The 15,120-nt window shown below is 47.8% G+C and overlaps 2 protein-coding genes across 13 annotated transcripts in view; both read left to right on the forward strand.

The window, feature by feature from the left end:
- Positions 1-4,565, forward strand: part of LOC106823492 (aldehyde oxidase 4-like) — a 60,405-nt gene extending 55,840 nt beyond the window's left edge. For both annotated transcript variants that reach the window (XM_014829216.3, XM_070508357.1), the window contains exon 35: positions 358-4,565. In XM_014829216.3, coding sequence (XP_014684702.2) covers positions 358-411 — 54 coding nt within the window. In that variant the 3' untranslated portion in view covers positions 412-4,565. The remainder of the gene's footprint in view (positions 1-357) is intronic.
- A 136-nt stretch (positions 4,566-4,701) lies between these two features.
- The window catches only part of LOC106823501 (aldehyde oxidase 2), an 81,515-nt gene continuing 71,096 nt past the window's right edge, over positions 4,702-15,120 (forward strand). For all 11 annotated transcript variants that reach the window (XR_011502975.1, XM_070508348.1, XM_070508346.1 and 8 more), the window contains exons 1-2: positions 4,702-11,928; positions 14,371-14,428. Coding sequence is in view for 10 of the 11 variants with exons in the window: in XM_070508348.1 (XP_070364449.1) it covers positions 11,875-11,928; positions 14,371-14,428 (112 nt within the window). In the remaining variant the exon portion in view is untranslated. The remainder of the gene's footprint in view (positions 11,929-14,370; positions 14,429-15,120) is intronic.

Consider the following 15,120-nt stretch of genomic DNA (forward strand, 5'->3'; position numbering starts at 1 on the left):
CCAGCTGCTAAAAATACATCTAGAACTATCATCAGAGACCACTCCTGCTTGGGAGTATTGGAACGGCCCACCGCAGCCCTAAGCGAGTCTGTGGTATAGAGTCAGAGCTCACCTTAGGCCTTTGAAATTACAGGGCTTCAGGGTAAGCTGCGTCTCATCCCAAACATAAAAAGTTTATGAGGGTAAGGAGATTCATGACCCCAAGATTGAGATAAATATGAAAATTACATAATTTTGATAAGAATTAAATGGACATCGAGTTGTTCTTGTTTTAAAAACAATTTTTCTTTTGAATTACAACTTTTGTCATACAACGTTTTATTAATAACTATCTTGCTGCTTTTGACCTTTTTTTAGATTCCCAGAGATGATCCTTCAACATTTACACCTTGGTCCATCCGTGTGTCTTAATCCTACGTTTTCTTAGAAAATGTAAGAATACGTTATTGACCTTATAATTTTCAAACCAGAGCAAAATATAGATTGGTCCCCAATTGTCAAGGATAATTTTAGCATCTTTTAACTATTCTCTGTGGTTTAAGTCACCGCATGATTATGTTTTAGGATACAATTTTTCACCAAAAGGTGAAATTTCACCGAAAGATATAAAGAAGTTTAGAATCAAAAGTTCTTCTTTTCATTTGCATTACCTGAAGATCTACATCATCATGATTTCAAAACATGGTGGAATTTTTGTTACCCTGGAACAGCTCCTCTTGCTTTGTTCTTCAGAAATGTGTTCACAATTCAGTAAAATCATGCACCCCCCCAAACTCTCAGGATTAGACTCCCCAAAGCCAGTGGGTGCTGGTAACAACTTGCCCTCCTGGAAAAATCCGTGATTTATAACGTGGCCAATTTCCGGGGTGGCAGCCACTCCCACTGTGAGGTCTCTGAACACGGAGTTGGAAGAGGTGCTCGTAATGGGCTCCTGTGGTCTCGGGCAGCAGCCCCCCAAAATGCTCAGCACCACGCACGCAGCACAGCCTCTTCCTTCCCTGGGAAACCGCGCTGAGTAAAAGGATCTCACTCACCCGGGAGTCCCTTGTTCTGGCTTCGCATCTAAAAGGAGAAATCAGCACCTCCTTCCCTTTGCCATATCAAAGGGACACGAAACCCTCAGGGTTCTTTGTCAATTAATCCTTAGCTATTTTATGCTGCATTTTCCTGAGGAAATGCAGTCTTGCGCCAGAGAAGATGTCTGGTCCGCTGTGAGGTTTGAAAACACAAATAAACAAACTCGGTCATCTGTGGGGATCTGTGTGCTGGATGTCAAAGCCCCGCGTTTATTAACAGTAACTTCGTGGTGGAGGAACAAGTGTATAGCAACTGTGTGCGTGAGAGAGAGCACACTGGAGGAAGGGGAGGCTGGCGGTCGAAGGGAACGGCCTCTTTCTAAAGAAAATGCTCGCCAGGCTGTGTCTCTTACCCTAAGAAAGTGTGTGTGTGTGTACATATGTTTTTAAGTGTCTGTTTGAGTTTCCCAATAATCTAGATTGCCTGGAACCCAACCCACAAAATTCAATGTGCCAGACAGATCAGTAAAAATAGGGTCACTGGTATATTTTTCTAACAGTAAAATAGGAAGACACCTTTATCACAAACACAAATTAATTTTAGAAGCATTATACTTTATAGAGCGTGTGGGCAAGGCCTCCGATAACACAGAAATTGAACTTTTACAAAATAAGTCTGATCTTTTCAGTAGTATTTAATTAACCTGAAGAGTTGAGGTTGGGGAGGAAGTATTTACAAAAATAGTACATTTTAAAGGATAGCAGCTTTCAAACATAGGATTAATATTCTAATGTCTTTAAAAGTTGACAATTTACAGTGTCTATTATATTACAAACTTAATCTGTATTACTAATTTAGATAAATAGCTGTTATTTTCTGTCTACTTTTAAATGTTATTACAGCGATAGTTGTGCTAAAAGTGTAAGATACAATCTTTTTAACCGATGGACTCAGTAAATGGTCAAGCGCCCTTTCAATGATAAAAGCGTGTGATCCTTATCAACTCTGGGCAGAACCGCTAATGCTTGTCACTCGTAGAAACTGACCATTACTGCTGCTCCATCATGGGCTCAGTACAAGTTTGTCAGAAGAGAAATAACAGGTGGCAGGAGCGACACTTGGCTGCTCTTCTCCTTTCAACTCAAAGTGCCCATGGGGCCGAGGATGTCCTGCTTCTCCTGGACCCAAAGTTTAGGATGGAGCAGTTTGTGCCACCCTGCAGGAGCGCAGGGCCGGAGCTGAGTGTGTGGTGGCAGGGAGGGACTTGATTTCCCTTCAGTATCTTGAACCTGCAGACACTGGCACGCTCTCAGGCTTTAGAACTGGGAGAGGTAAAAAGAGGGTTGGGACAGGAGGGCTGGGAAATCAGCGTCGTTTCTTTTAAGGAAAAATCTTCAAATCGTCTGCACTTGATATTTTCAATGATATAAATTGGCCGTATTCTTCACACTACCAGCGCACGTAGTATCACAGGTTGAGTTTTCCGGGAGCAGATGCTGAGACAGAGTTTGGGGAGCAGGATGTTTCTTGGGGATCGAGACCTGAGAAGGGAAGGGTGAGGAAGCAGGATTGGGCAGAGGGAGAAGTCCAACTGCGACACAGGCCCTTGAAACATCAGGAAGCCAGCGGGGGCCCTGGAGCGAGCATCGCCCCACCGAGTTGTCCCACCCAGGCTGGAATGTAGGGTGTGTGTTCCCCATATCACTGTCACCAATGGGGCTGCTCCAGGAAGGGCGTGACCTTGAGGGAAAGGAGGCTTTCTGCCCCAAGGCAGACCCCAAAGGAGCTGGCAGCTGGGGACCACATGCTGACCACACTCCTGAAGCTGGGCGGCACGCCCTTTCTTGAAAGGGGATCTGGGCACCTCACCTCCATGTCTGCCACACAGATCTACCAAGGTGATTCTTCCTGACTTGTGAGTTTATTAATATGCAAATCTTACATAGCTATAAGCAGTAAATCATTTAGTTATACACTGGATGAATCCCCTTTATGGGGAAGAATAATTTTACATTCAAAGAAATACACAGCTTACTATGTATGTAACAAGTCTGTACTTGCTCCAGAAATTCAACACTATCTGTGTGCCAAGTGCTTTCCATACTTATTCCAGTGCACTCGATTAAATTCATTATCAGCACACTGTGTGCCAGATGCTGTTATTAATGACAAAACCCTCAGAGAAAAGCCTCTTAACTCAGTTTCATTATCTGGAGTTGATACTTGATAGGTCAAGAAAATTGATTTGCTCTGTGTAAATAAGTGACCCTGTAGAAGTGTTCCAGAAAATATGGCTCTGCAGAGCTTTACACTTCTGAGCCCTCGGTTGACAGAAGGCATGTCTGTAAGAAGCATTAAAGAAAACATAAATTTAGCCCCAAAAGTGATGGAAATGCCCGTGTTAATTATAATGTTAATAGATACTTAATATCTAACATTTTCCAAAAGTTATAGTCAAAGGACTTTAGTCCTCATGTCAATCATTTAATTCACTTGGTAGGGAATAGACTATGAGAGTCTCACTTTGTCCTTCATTAATTCACATAGATACTGGGATCTATTTCTAGATTCTTTCATCAGTTCCCCTGACCTAGTTGTTTTATCTTTGCACCAATATCATGTTAACATAGGCGCCATGGCAAGTGCTCCCTCACTGCTATTTTTCACATTCCTCTTAGCTATTTGGTCTCATTCAAAACAAAAATCGCTTTATCCAATTTCCTCTAAAAACCTAGGTATGATTCTAAGTAGAATTGTATTAAATTTATATGTTAATTTTAAGAGAATTGACTTTTCATCTAAGAACGTTATATGTCTTCCTCTGTGTGTAAATTTCGTTTCTTGCCTAGATCCTACGCTTCTTAAATTTGGGCGCTTAAATTTATTCTTGAGTATTCTTGGAGCTACTGTGAATGGAATATTCTTCCACTTCCATTTTTAAGTGTGTATTTGCATAGTAACAAAAACTATTGACTACATCCAATTACTAGATTGTTTTCTTCTCTTCCAATGTGGACATCAATTTACCCCAGTTATTTCACTCTCCCATTATTTTACTACATGCGTCATAACCTCCGAGGTAAAGTGACCCAGTAATGGTAAGAAAGGGCGGCCCTATCTAATCTCTGATTTTATTTGAAATTGTTTTTTATTTTTCCTGTAACAATAATAGTAGTTATCGGTTTTTGTAAATATTCTTATTTCATCAGTTTCCTCCTGTTCTCTTTGCTTTAAAGTTTTGCTAGGAGTGGCTGCTGAATTTTATCAAGTGACTTAATAGCATCCTTGATTTGATCAGTTTTCCGCCTTTATTTTGATGTGATGGGCTGTTAGTATTAATAATGTGCTAGATTTCTGATGTTGAACCCACTTGTGTCCCAGAAATAAAGCTTACTTGGTATATTATCCCTTGATACATTGCCAGATTCTATTCACTAGTATTTTATTTAGAATTTTTGTACAGTAATCTCCCCTTTGTGCACGGTTTCAATTACCTGCTGTCAATCATGATCTGAAAATATTAAATGGAAAATTCCAGAAATAAACAATTCATAAGTTTTAAATTGCACGCTGTTCTGAGTAGCATGATGAAATCTCCCACCATCCTGCCCTGTCCCTCCTGGGACGTGAATCATCCCTTTGTTCAACGGATCCACTGTGTACACCACCTGCCCGTTAGTCACTTAGCAGCCATCTTGGTTATCAGATCTACTCATGGTAGCTCAGTGCCTGTGTTCAAGGAACCCATGTTTTAGTTAATAGGGACCCCAAAGCACAAGAGCAGTGATGCCGGCAATTCGGATATGCCAAAGAGAAGCCATAACGTGCTTCCTTTAAGAGAAAAGGTGAAAGTTCTCCACTTAATAAAAAAAGAAAACAAATGTGTGGTGAGGTTACTAAGATCCAGGGCAAGAATGAATCTTCTATCCGTGAAACTGTGAAGAAGGAAAAAGAAATTCATGCTAGTTTTGCTGTGGAACCTCAAATATGTATGTATAGGAAAAAACACAGCATCTACAGGGTTCGGTACTACCCGTGGTTTCAGGCATCCACTGGGGGTCTTGGGAAGTATCCCCGTGGATAAGGAGGGGTCGCTATGTCTGTATTCAGAAGCAGAGTGGTTCTACAGTATTTTTCTACTGTCCGTATTGGGTTTTGGCCTTAAGATTTTACTAAGTTTATAAGAGTAATTGGAGAGAATTTCCACTTGTTTACACCTAGGAGAGTTGAACTAACATTGGCATTATCTCAGTGAGCACAGGAAATTCATCTGTAAATTAATTTGTTCCATGATAATTTTAATATTTTCTATTCTTTCCATAGTAAGTTGTCTTATTGTTTACATTTGCCTGTTATCTTGTTGACCCCTCTTTATTTTCATCCCCTGTTTATCACTTTAAATATGTTTCTTATAAATGGTGTATATCTAGATTCTAGGGTTTTTTCCTAATCCAATCTGCTAGTCTTTTCTTTTTTTTTCAATTTTTTTCTTTTTAGGAAAATTAGCCCTGAGCTAACTGCTGCCAATCCCCCTCTTTTTGCTGAGGAAGACTGGCCCTGAGCAGGCAACTACCACATCCGTGCCCATCTTCCTCTACTTTATATGTGGGATGGCTGCACAGCATGGTTTGCCAAGCGGTGCTGTGTCTGCACCCGGGATCCAAACTTGCAAACCCCAGGCCACTGAAGTGGAACGTGTGCACTTAACCACTGTGCCACCTGGCCGGCCCATGCTAGTCATTATTTCTAAGTCATAGAATTCATTTAATTTATATTTCTTACAATTATTTAAAATGTGTAATATTTTCTAGTTATTTATACATATAATATATAACAGAAAATATAAATTATACCATGTATAATATGTAATACAAAATGTGATATATTTTAACCTGTGCTTTCCATTTTTCCTTTTCATTATTTTTGCTGATTTGTGCAAGTGATGAGAAAGTCCCTTCCTTCTCTTGCTAATTTGGAAGTTCTACTGTACCAGTAGTTGCACATTTCCATTTACCTGCTTTAATAAACAGACACATATTTCTGTACCACTATTTGAAAACAAGATACCAAATGTCTCCCCATGAAAAGGGGCCCTCTCCTGGCCTCCTGCTCTATCTCTGCCCATATTTCCGCCCTTTGCCCCGATGAAACAATACTTTAGGAACTCTTCTACTTTCCCCTTCTCCCCAGCAGCCTTCAACCCGTCAGTTGCTGAGGCTGCTGTCTATTTTAGGTCTAGAATATGAGTTGAATTTCCCTTACAGAATGGCTCTTCTTAGCATTTATGTTACACTTTCCCAAATAGCCCGCCCCTGTCCACTGAGCCCTCCCCTCCTCCTCGCCCTTCTTGTGGACTTTGTTCTTGTTGGATTCTCCCCCTCTGCTGGCTGGTCCTTGCCCTGGCAGGAAGATGGGGTTTTGCTCCACTGACAGGTCCCCGTGGCCCGTCCTGCCTCTCAGAAACCTGCAGCTGCTGGTCTCCTGCCCTCTAGCGTCCGCTGCGGCAGCCAGGCGCTCAGACGCCAGGCTGGTTCTTTTTCCTTCATAGAAAACTTGATCTTTCAGCCTAGTACCTATGAGATATTCTGTCCAGATGTTCTGTCCGTGGGGCTTAGCCCGTGATGGGCGGCGGGGCAGGGTGGCAGTGGCCCCTGCGTTGAAATTGCTCTGCCCCCAAGTCCCTGCGCTCTGGGCCTGTGATGGAAGGTGCAGCCTCGATGAGGGCTGCCCTTTAATGTCTTCTTTTAGTTCGAATTGACAGTCGTCTCCTCCAACAGCTCTCTTTCACTGAGTGTGTGCTCTGTCTATTTTGAATGATCGTCTCTCTAACGCTTGGGTTGTCCGAGCGTTCACCGGGCTGCCCTCACCGAGTACCAGGCCCTGCTGGCCTAAAGCAACAGGCTCTTTTTCTCTCTCGGTTCTGAAGGCTAGGAGGCTGGCATCGAAGTGTGGACGGGCCATGCTTCCTCTGACGGCTCTAGGCAAGAAGTCTCCCTTGCCTCTCTCTAGCTTGTGGTAGTGGCCAGCAATCCTGGGCATTCCTCAGTGTAGACAGATCACTCCAATCTCAGCCTCCGTCTTCACACGGCTGTCTTCCCTCCGTGTGTTCCTTTCAGTCTCCAAATCTCCCTGTCCTTAAAAGGACACCAGTCACTGGCTGTAGGGCCCTAATCCAGTATGACCTGTCTTAATTTGATTACATCTGCAAAGATCTGATTTCCAGAGAAGGTCACATCAGGGAACACAGTGCAAGCCACAGCAGGTCAAGGAGGCAGCCACAGGCTCCCGAAGGCACAGCGACCCTGCCCCACCCCCACGGGCCGGCAGGTAGCGGAAGGAAGGCTGACAGTGCTTGGTGAAGAACCTGGAGGGAGCCTGGCAGCCATGGGGCTCCTGAGTGCTCAGACCCTCCCAGACCCAGAGCAGGAAGGACTCAGCCCACCCGCTTGGCACTCCTGACCTCCTGTGCACACGGATGTCAAACTTTCTCTCCATGCCCCACCCCACCCACACCCCCAAAGGACCAACCTGTCCTCCAGCGTCACATTTTTCAGGATGCGGATTTCTAGGCACTCCGCCAGTCTGTGGCGGGAGAGACTCTCTCCCACATAGTCCGAGGCCTCACTGGCTCCTGGCTTCCCTTAAGCCCAGCAGACGCCTGGCTCAGCAAAGAGCAGAACTGGGAGGGGAAGGGAAGGGACCTCCTAGTCAGAAAGGGAGAGAATGGAGGCTGGAACCTGGGCATTGAATGACCAGCGCAAGGGGCCTAAAAAGGGCTCACCATCTGCTTGCCTGTGTCCCACCTTTGGGCTGCGAAGAGCTCAAAACGGACGACAGCACCCAGGGCCGCAGAAGCAGAGTCCAGGACTTTTCCACTGACAGCCGTGAGCAGGGCTCAGTACGACTTTTTCCAGAAACAAGGGTGTTTGCGTTGTAGGGGAGGCCAGTGTCATTTCCAATATGAGTTTTTCTTTGGTAACAAGGATTCTTCGACGTGACTTATAAGACCTTTTTTATAACAAACACACAAGCGCCTGGGTCAATGCATGTAGAGTTTCTTTCACCCACGAGGACAATCCATTTAAATGTGAAGAAAGTTAGTCTTCCCTTTCAATTAAAGAAAAAAGAGGGCAGGAAAAAGAAGTGGTTGCTCTTTCTCATTGTCTTGAATAAGACCCGAGAGTCAGGAAAGCTTGGCGGGAAGCATCCTACCCTCGCACTGGGCCACCTCTGTTTACCCCGAGCTGGCGATGTTTCGCTGAAGTCCCAGAGCCCTGGCGGTTTGTGAAGAAGAGAAAACCAAGCTCAGGCCTCACCCTCAGCCCTCCTCGGGGCCAGGCAGGAAGCTTTTTGTTCCCCGTGTTTATACTTCACAGGATTTCACGCAAACAAAGCTGCCCAGCCAAACAAGTTTGTGACACACTCCTCTAAGGCCGTTCAAGGTCGGGTTTCAGTTTCCCAGCAGTAAATGTATTTGGTTTCCTAAACCGAAGTCCTCTATCTTCCAACTCTAACGCTGTAATCTGGTGTTGGCACCCTGGACTTGTTCTTCTGTGTTCGATGTTCGTATTCTCTGTTGACGCCGAAGGGTCTATGCCTATGAATATTTTGGAACACCAGGATTCCTGCTGTTTGTTGGCAGCGTCCGGGCTGCCGTAGGTGGAATCGTGTGCCCTCGTCTGCGCTGATGGCCCTTTTTAAAGGGCAGAGCAAGAGGGTGAACAGACTGTGCCCCTTCACCACTGCCCCGGGCGCGTCTCCCCCACGCGGCCACAGCCGTCAGCAGGGCCTCTTCTCCACCTGCCGCTTTCCCTCCCTGCCTGCCTCCCCCCGTTCCCATGGCCCCCCTTGCAGCCTGATGTCCCTCCGCAGGCCCTCCCTGATGCCTCTCCCCGAAGCAAAGCTAAACCCTCCATTCCGTGCTTCTCACCAAGGCAAAGATGTAAGCGCACAGTAACTGTCTCTTGTACTAACCACAGACCCCTTGGAGAAAGAAACCTTGCAGATTGGTTGTACACGGTGCCCGGTGCAGGCTGGGCCTCAATAACTACTGGTTGAATGAATGAATCCCTAATGCCTCCTCGTGTAAAGTATTTTAGGTAATCAGGCAAGCATTTATTAACCCTCAGTGAACAAACTGTCATTCACGCGGAGCATTGTGGGGGACACAAGTAGCTATTCTAACCTCCAGGGGCTTAAGACCTAATTGGGAAAATGGGACACAGATGTTGACAAGACAACCAACTATTCGTGGCACATGAGCGACTAGTTACCTGTTTCCTGGTTTATAAATGAAAATTAAAGGAGCAGCTGGTTGGATCGGCAAGTGTTTTTGGAATTGAGAGAAAGGCAGGAAAGGAGGTTTGGGGGGCTGGCCTCGTGGCCGAGTGGTTAAGTTTGCATGTTCCGCTTCGGCTGCCCGAGGTTCACCAGTTCAGATCCTGGGTGCAGACATGGCACTGCTCATCAAGCCACGCTGTGGCAGCATCCCACATAGAAGAACTAGAATGACCTACAAGTGGGATATACAACTATGTACTGGGGCTTTGGGGGAAAAAAAAAGAGGAAGATTGGCAACAGATGTTAGCTCAGAGCCAATCTTCCTCACCAAAAAAGAAAAAAGCATACTTTAAAAAAAAGTTTCACATCTTTAAAAACAAAAGAAGAGAGGTTTGATGCTGCTTTTCGATGCCAGTTAAAGAGGGAGGGAGGGCAGTCACAGTGGGACAGAAATGGGGTTGTTATCAATGCAGACATGGAAGAGCCTCCTTCAGTCATTCAGCAAATACTCCTGGGCACTGACTGGGCGGTAGGCATCGGTCCAGGCCTGGGGACACAGCAGCAAGTTGAAAGTAACATGCCCACCCTCGTGGAGCTTGTATTCTAGTGGAGAAAGCTAACCAAGAGGTGAGCCAGTGTCCTCGTCGGGCAGTAGCGAGAGCTTTGGGGACAGGGAAGGAGGTGGCAGCAGAGAGAGGGACGTGCTGTTCAGCCTGTGATCAGGGAAGCGTCAGCCCCAAAGAACAAGAAGGCCCCAGCCACGCCCAAGTCAGAGAAGAGAAGTCAAGCAGAGGGGATAGCATGCCCCAGGGCCGCGGACAGGAGAGAGTTCAGCACGCGCGCAAAGCAGGGGAAAGGCCAGCATGTCAGGGGCTGTGACCCAGGGAGAAAGTGGCTGACATGTGCCCAGAGGGGCGGGCGGGTCGAGCCCCCGAGGCCTCGGAGGAAAGCCTACGGGGCTTTGGTCAGTGGGTGGGAGGCCGATGGAAGGCTTCAGGTAGGGAAGGGCCGGTTTACACACAAGAGCGAGGACGAGAAGAGTAGTTTGACCAGAACAGGAGGTTTTTTGGAGAGCAAGAGAGTCTGAGGCCAGAAACCCAGGCTGTGGAGGGCTTTGCACACGGAGCTAAGGAGACTGACCTTGTGTTCCCACCTCAGAGAGCTACTGGGGGTATTCTTAGCAGGAGTGACAGGATCCAAAAGGCTGGCGCGAACGTCCCACCCAATTCTCAGCACCATCTCCCGCTCTCCTCTCGTGGCCCTGCGTTGGGTTTATTCAGCACCTTTTTAATACACGTGAAGCACCCACACACCCCCAAACACTAGCACAGGTGTGTGAACACTAGCTCCCCAGGTGTGTGAGGACGAGTGTGCTTGGGACCCAGGCATCAGAACTGTAAAGAGAGTTGGAGGCTGCCGACAGCGTGGCATGAGGAGGGTTTTCTGGAACAGCTCTGTGGGGCGGGATTCTGCAGCCACATCTGGACCGAGTGGGAAAGAGGATGTTCCTCCGTTGGCCATGCCGAGAGGATGCCAGGTCTTTGCTGTCTCTGCCTGAGGCACTGTCACACGGTGATTCACCTTAACACAAAGGCTGACTCTCGGCCGTGTGCCGGCCCCACACCCACGGGAAGGAAGTGTCCGGACCGGGAAGTCTGGCTTCCTCCCCTGAAACCAGACCCGAGCAGCTACCTGCTTCACTGCAGAGAGGCCAGTCCCGGGCTCTAAAAGTCTTCATGCCTTTAGCAGAAGGAGTAAGAACTGCTTGGCTTATCTACCGATGTCTAACTGGACATGTTCAGAGAGACCCACAAGGGTATTTTCCTTTTAGCAAGTCTCTGTCTGTGCACTTACAGATGTCGTAAGCCAGGAGATCTTGGTTTTAGTTCCTGCTTTGCCATTTACTTCCTGCACGACCTGAGCCACTGAGATCATGGGCCTCACTTTACTTATCTGTAAAGTGGTTGCCTTGACTAGATCACTATTTTCCGGTGGAAGCATCCTGTCAGTGGGAGGAAGTAGGAAGGGTACAGAGCGGCTGGTGGATGTGACGCCCCGCCTCCACTTTAACTGGGACACAAGCTGGTCTTGTCCATATGATTTCCAGCGAGGAGACATTTCTGCAGCTGAAGTAAGAAATGTTGGAGAAGTGGGAGGTTTCAGAAAGCCCACTTGTAGCTCTTTTGGAAACGAATGAAATCCATGCGGGATATATTCCCGGGGCTGAGTCATTGTGCAGAGCGGGCTTATGTTGTTTGTGGTCTTCACACTGAAGCTCGCCAACCTCAGGAAAAGCCAGAAGAGGTGTGGGCTGTGTGCAGCAAGCTCTGGAGCGGGATTGGTGGGAGGTGGAGTGAGGCCCGGGGTGAGAGGCTGGGCCACGCGGGTGCCTGGACTTAAAAGGCCGGGAGGCAAGGAAGTCTCCACCCGCTGCCCTGCTCTCAGGGGCTCCAGGCGGCCGGCTTCACTCAGGGAGGGCTCTCAGTTGCCTGGACCCAAATCCTGCCCGCTCTTTCTGGGGCTGGTGCCCAGGAGCTTTCCGCCCTGGAGCGTGAGGCGAAGCTTCTTACAGGTGCAATGCCCCACCTGTCGAGATCCGACGAGTTGGTTTTCTTCGTGAACGGGAGGAAGGTAAGTGCTGGGTGACACCCTGGCTGGCAGAGACAGCAGGAGCCCACTAGCTCCAGGGGAGCCCTTGTGACCCATTTGGGTGGAGCCCCCTCCAGTCAGGACAAGGAGCCAGGGACTGGAACAGTACACATTTGGCCTGTTCCTCCTCGGTCGGAGCTCAGCCTTGGGGGTGCGGGCGGGAGGCGGTAAAGCTCCAGGGTTACCCGCACGAGCCTGCCGGCAGACTGTGCATTCACCTATAACCTTATGCAAGTTACTTCAACCCCCGGAGTCTCAGAGCTCCCTCTTTAGAGCCCACCTCCTGCAGCTTTTGTAAAGATTAAAAGAGAGACGCTTCCCTCGTTGGTTAGGAACCCCTAAGGGCTTGTAAGGTATTGAGCCCTGGCTCTCACGCGTGGGAAGCACTTCGTCTAGTAACACCTTGATCCTCAAACCCAGGAGGAGAAGAAATGCAGCTTTCTTTCTTTTTCTATTCATCAACTTTATTTTCTGAGCCTCCATTACACAGAATTGGTTGAAAGGTAATTGCAGCCCACTTTCTGTCCCCCTCTTGCCTGGGTTGCAGCTAAGTTCCAGGCGGAACACGGATAACAAGATGTTCTTCTATTGCCCCTGGTCCCAGCACTCTCCCTCCGGCCCTCACCATCCGTGCACGCAGGCCACTGGTGAGCCCTCAGTGCCCTCTGCCAGGCCCACCGCTCTTGTGAGTCTGTCTGTCTCTCAAAGGAACCATTCTGCAGCTCCCAAGGCAGGTGGCCTCTCCTCCAGGGCCCTCAGCCCTCCAATCCTGCAAACCTAACTGAGATCTTGTCATGTCCCCCCCGACCCCCACCCCCGGGCTCGGCCCAAGAAAGGAGACAGAATGTAGAGCCTCTAAGCTGTCATCCACCCCCTTCTAATCTCTCTCTTGCAGCCAGTGTCCACGGCCAACAACCAGCACACATTCTTCCAAAACTGTCGCTCATGAGCTGGGGCCCTTGTTTGTCCCACTGGCCTCAGCTTTGGGGGTCCCTTCCTCTATTTTCTGTTCCACATCCCTCCTGAGTCATGAGCCCAGAGTGAGGCAGCTGCAGCCAGAACAGGGCATAAATCAAGGGTTAGAGGAAACACAGATGTGTGCGGTACGGGTGGAGTCAGGTAGATAATAAAAATATCCAACCACGTTCTCAATAAACGGCTTTTGAAGATCTGTGGTGGGGGGAAGGGCAGGCGGAGGAGGGTTTCTTTCGTTGATCGGAGCCCCCTGGAGATTCAGAAAGCAGTTGAATTTTAACATCTCAACTTGGAAGCATCTCCCTCAGTACTTTTTCATTCTTTGAGGTCTACACAAGTTCACATTTTTCTTCTGGGGAGAAAGGAAGAATTAACGTGAATAGGCCACTGTATCTTCCTTTCCTCTGATGCAACAGAATGGAGGGAGGTGTTTGCAGGACATCCCAGAACAAAGCCAAAGGAAATATCCCAAAATAAGCAGATGAGAAAGAAGCATCAAGGAAGGTCCCTCCACGGCTTTTGAACGCTAAATCCCCAACTTTTCAAGATAAGGGAGGGAGGAACGTTAGTGCTCTGCCAGAGTATCCTGGGTCCTGAGCTGGGGCAACAAGGCTCACCATCAGCCACTCTGCCAGGGAGGGGATTGGAACACTCTGGGGCCTCTCCAGGGTGACGGCAATTCTCCCCACCCCCCTCTCTGCCACCACCTCTTCAGATCCCTGATGTCATCAAATGTACTCTCCACCAGAGGTGAATCAGAGAGGCCAGCATAGAAACACTTCCTATCCATCTTTCTTTTTCTTTTTTTTGAGGAAGATTAGCCCTGAGCTAACATCTGCTGCCAATGCTCCTCTTTTTGTTGAGGAAGACTGGCCCTGAGCCCACATCCATGCCCATCTTCCTCTACTTTATCCGTGGGACGCCTACCACAGCATGGCTGGCCAAGCAGTGCCATGTCCACACCCGGGATCTGAACCGGCGAACCCTGGGCCGCCAAAGCAGGACGTGCACACTTAACCTCTGCGTCACCGGGTGGCCCTTTACCCTTCTTCTTCCCTCCAGGACCCTTCATTTCATGCATGCACACGCACACACACAGCATCCCAGTCCCTCCCCAGCTTGAATATTTTAAGAGTACAAAAGACTGGGTTGAAAGATTCCACAAAAATAGAGAGAAGAGCAAACATGAACAACTTGGCTCCCAGGGCGTCTTTACGCAGCTGCAGTTCTCAGCTCTAACAACACGTAAGGCCGTTGTTGCCACACTTGCTGGGTGAGTTCCTGCTCTGAAAATGCGTGTGAAAGTTGTGTGCCCTCAGAGCACAAAAAAACAGGGCAGGTGAAACCGGGCCTCATATTACACCCCAATCCCTAAATCAAGCCGCAGCAGACATTCTACCGGTCACTGATTTAATCCCCATAATCACCTCTGTTCTGTTCCCAACGCAGGTGCTGGAGAGGAACGCAGACCCGGAAGTCACACTGCTGACCTTCCTACGAAAGAACTGGACCCTTTTGACCATGTCTTGGCCGTGTCTATGTTTTCCTTGAAACTTAGGCCAGCTGTGACCATGAGAACTGATCAGACTTCCCCATCCCCAGACGGTCAGCCCCTCGGCCACTCTCTCTGTTTGCTTTTGGCAATGGTTTAAGGGTATTAAGTTAACTGGGCTACTTGTTGAGGATAAAATTTCCCCAGAGGTCCTTATATCCTGCTTTAATACCAGTGAAATATAAGCTAAGCTCCTCATGTCAGGACTAATTGTTCCCGTAAGGGCTTTCTGGATGCCCGGCAGGCGGTTAGGTAACAAAGGTTTGTGTCACCTGTGCCTGCCCTGCAGGGAAACCAGCTTCTCCAGACTCTGGGAGAACCTGATCGTAGGGGAAGATCGCCTTTCCTACATCTGTCGTCTGCCACCGTTTTACGCTCTGAAAGGTAGATCGTAACAGCAAACATAGTGTAATTGGTGACTCTAATGGCTCTCTCAGAGAAGCCAAAAAACCAAATTAATGAGAAAAATGACAAATTGATGGAATCAGCCCCTGTGCAAGTTTTGTTTAAAAGCCCACATGGTTTTTAATTAGTAGTCGATATTTGAAAATTAGGAACTCTCTTATTTTTAAAATTCAAGATTTTTCAGCTTCTCATGAAAAATGAGAAGATAGTCATTCCTGCGTTACAGTGGACCTGCCTAGGGC

This window comes from Equus asinus, chromosome 4 (genome assembly GCF_041296235.1).
Source record: "Equus asinus isolate D_3611 breed Donkey chromosome 4, EquAss-T2T_v2, whole genome shotgun sequence".
Lineage (NCBI taxonomy): Eukaryota > Metazoa > Chordata > Mammalia > Perissodactyla > Equidae > Equus > Equus asinus.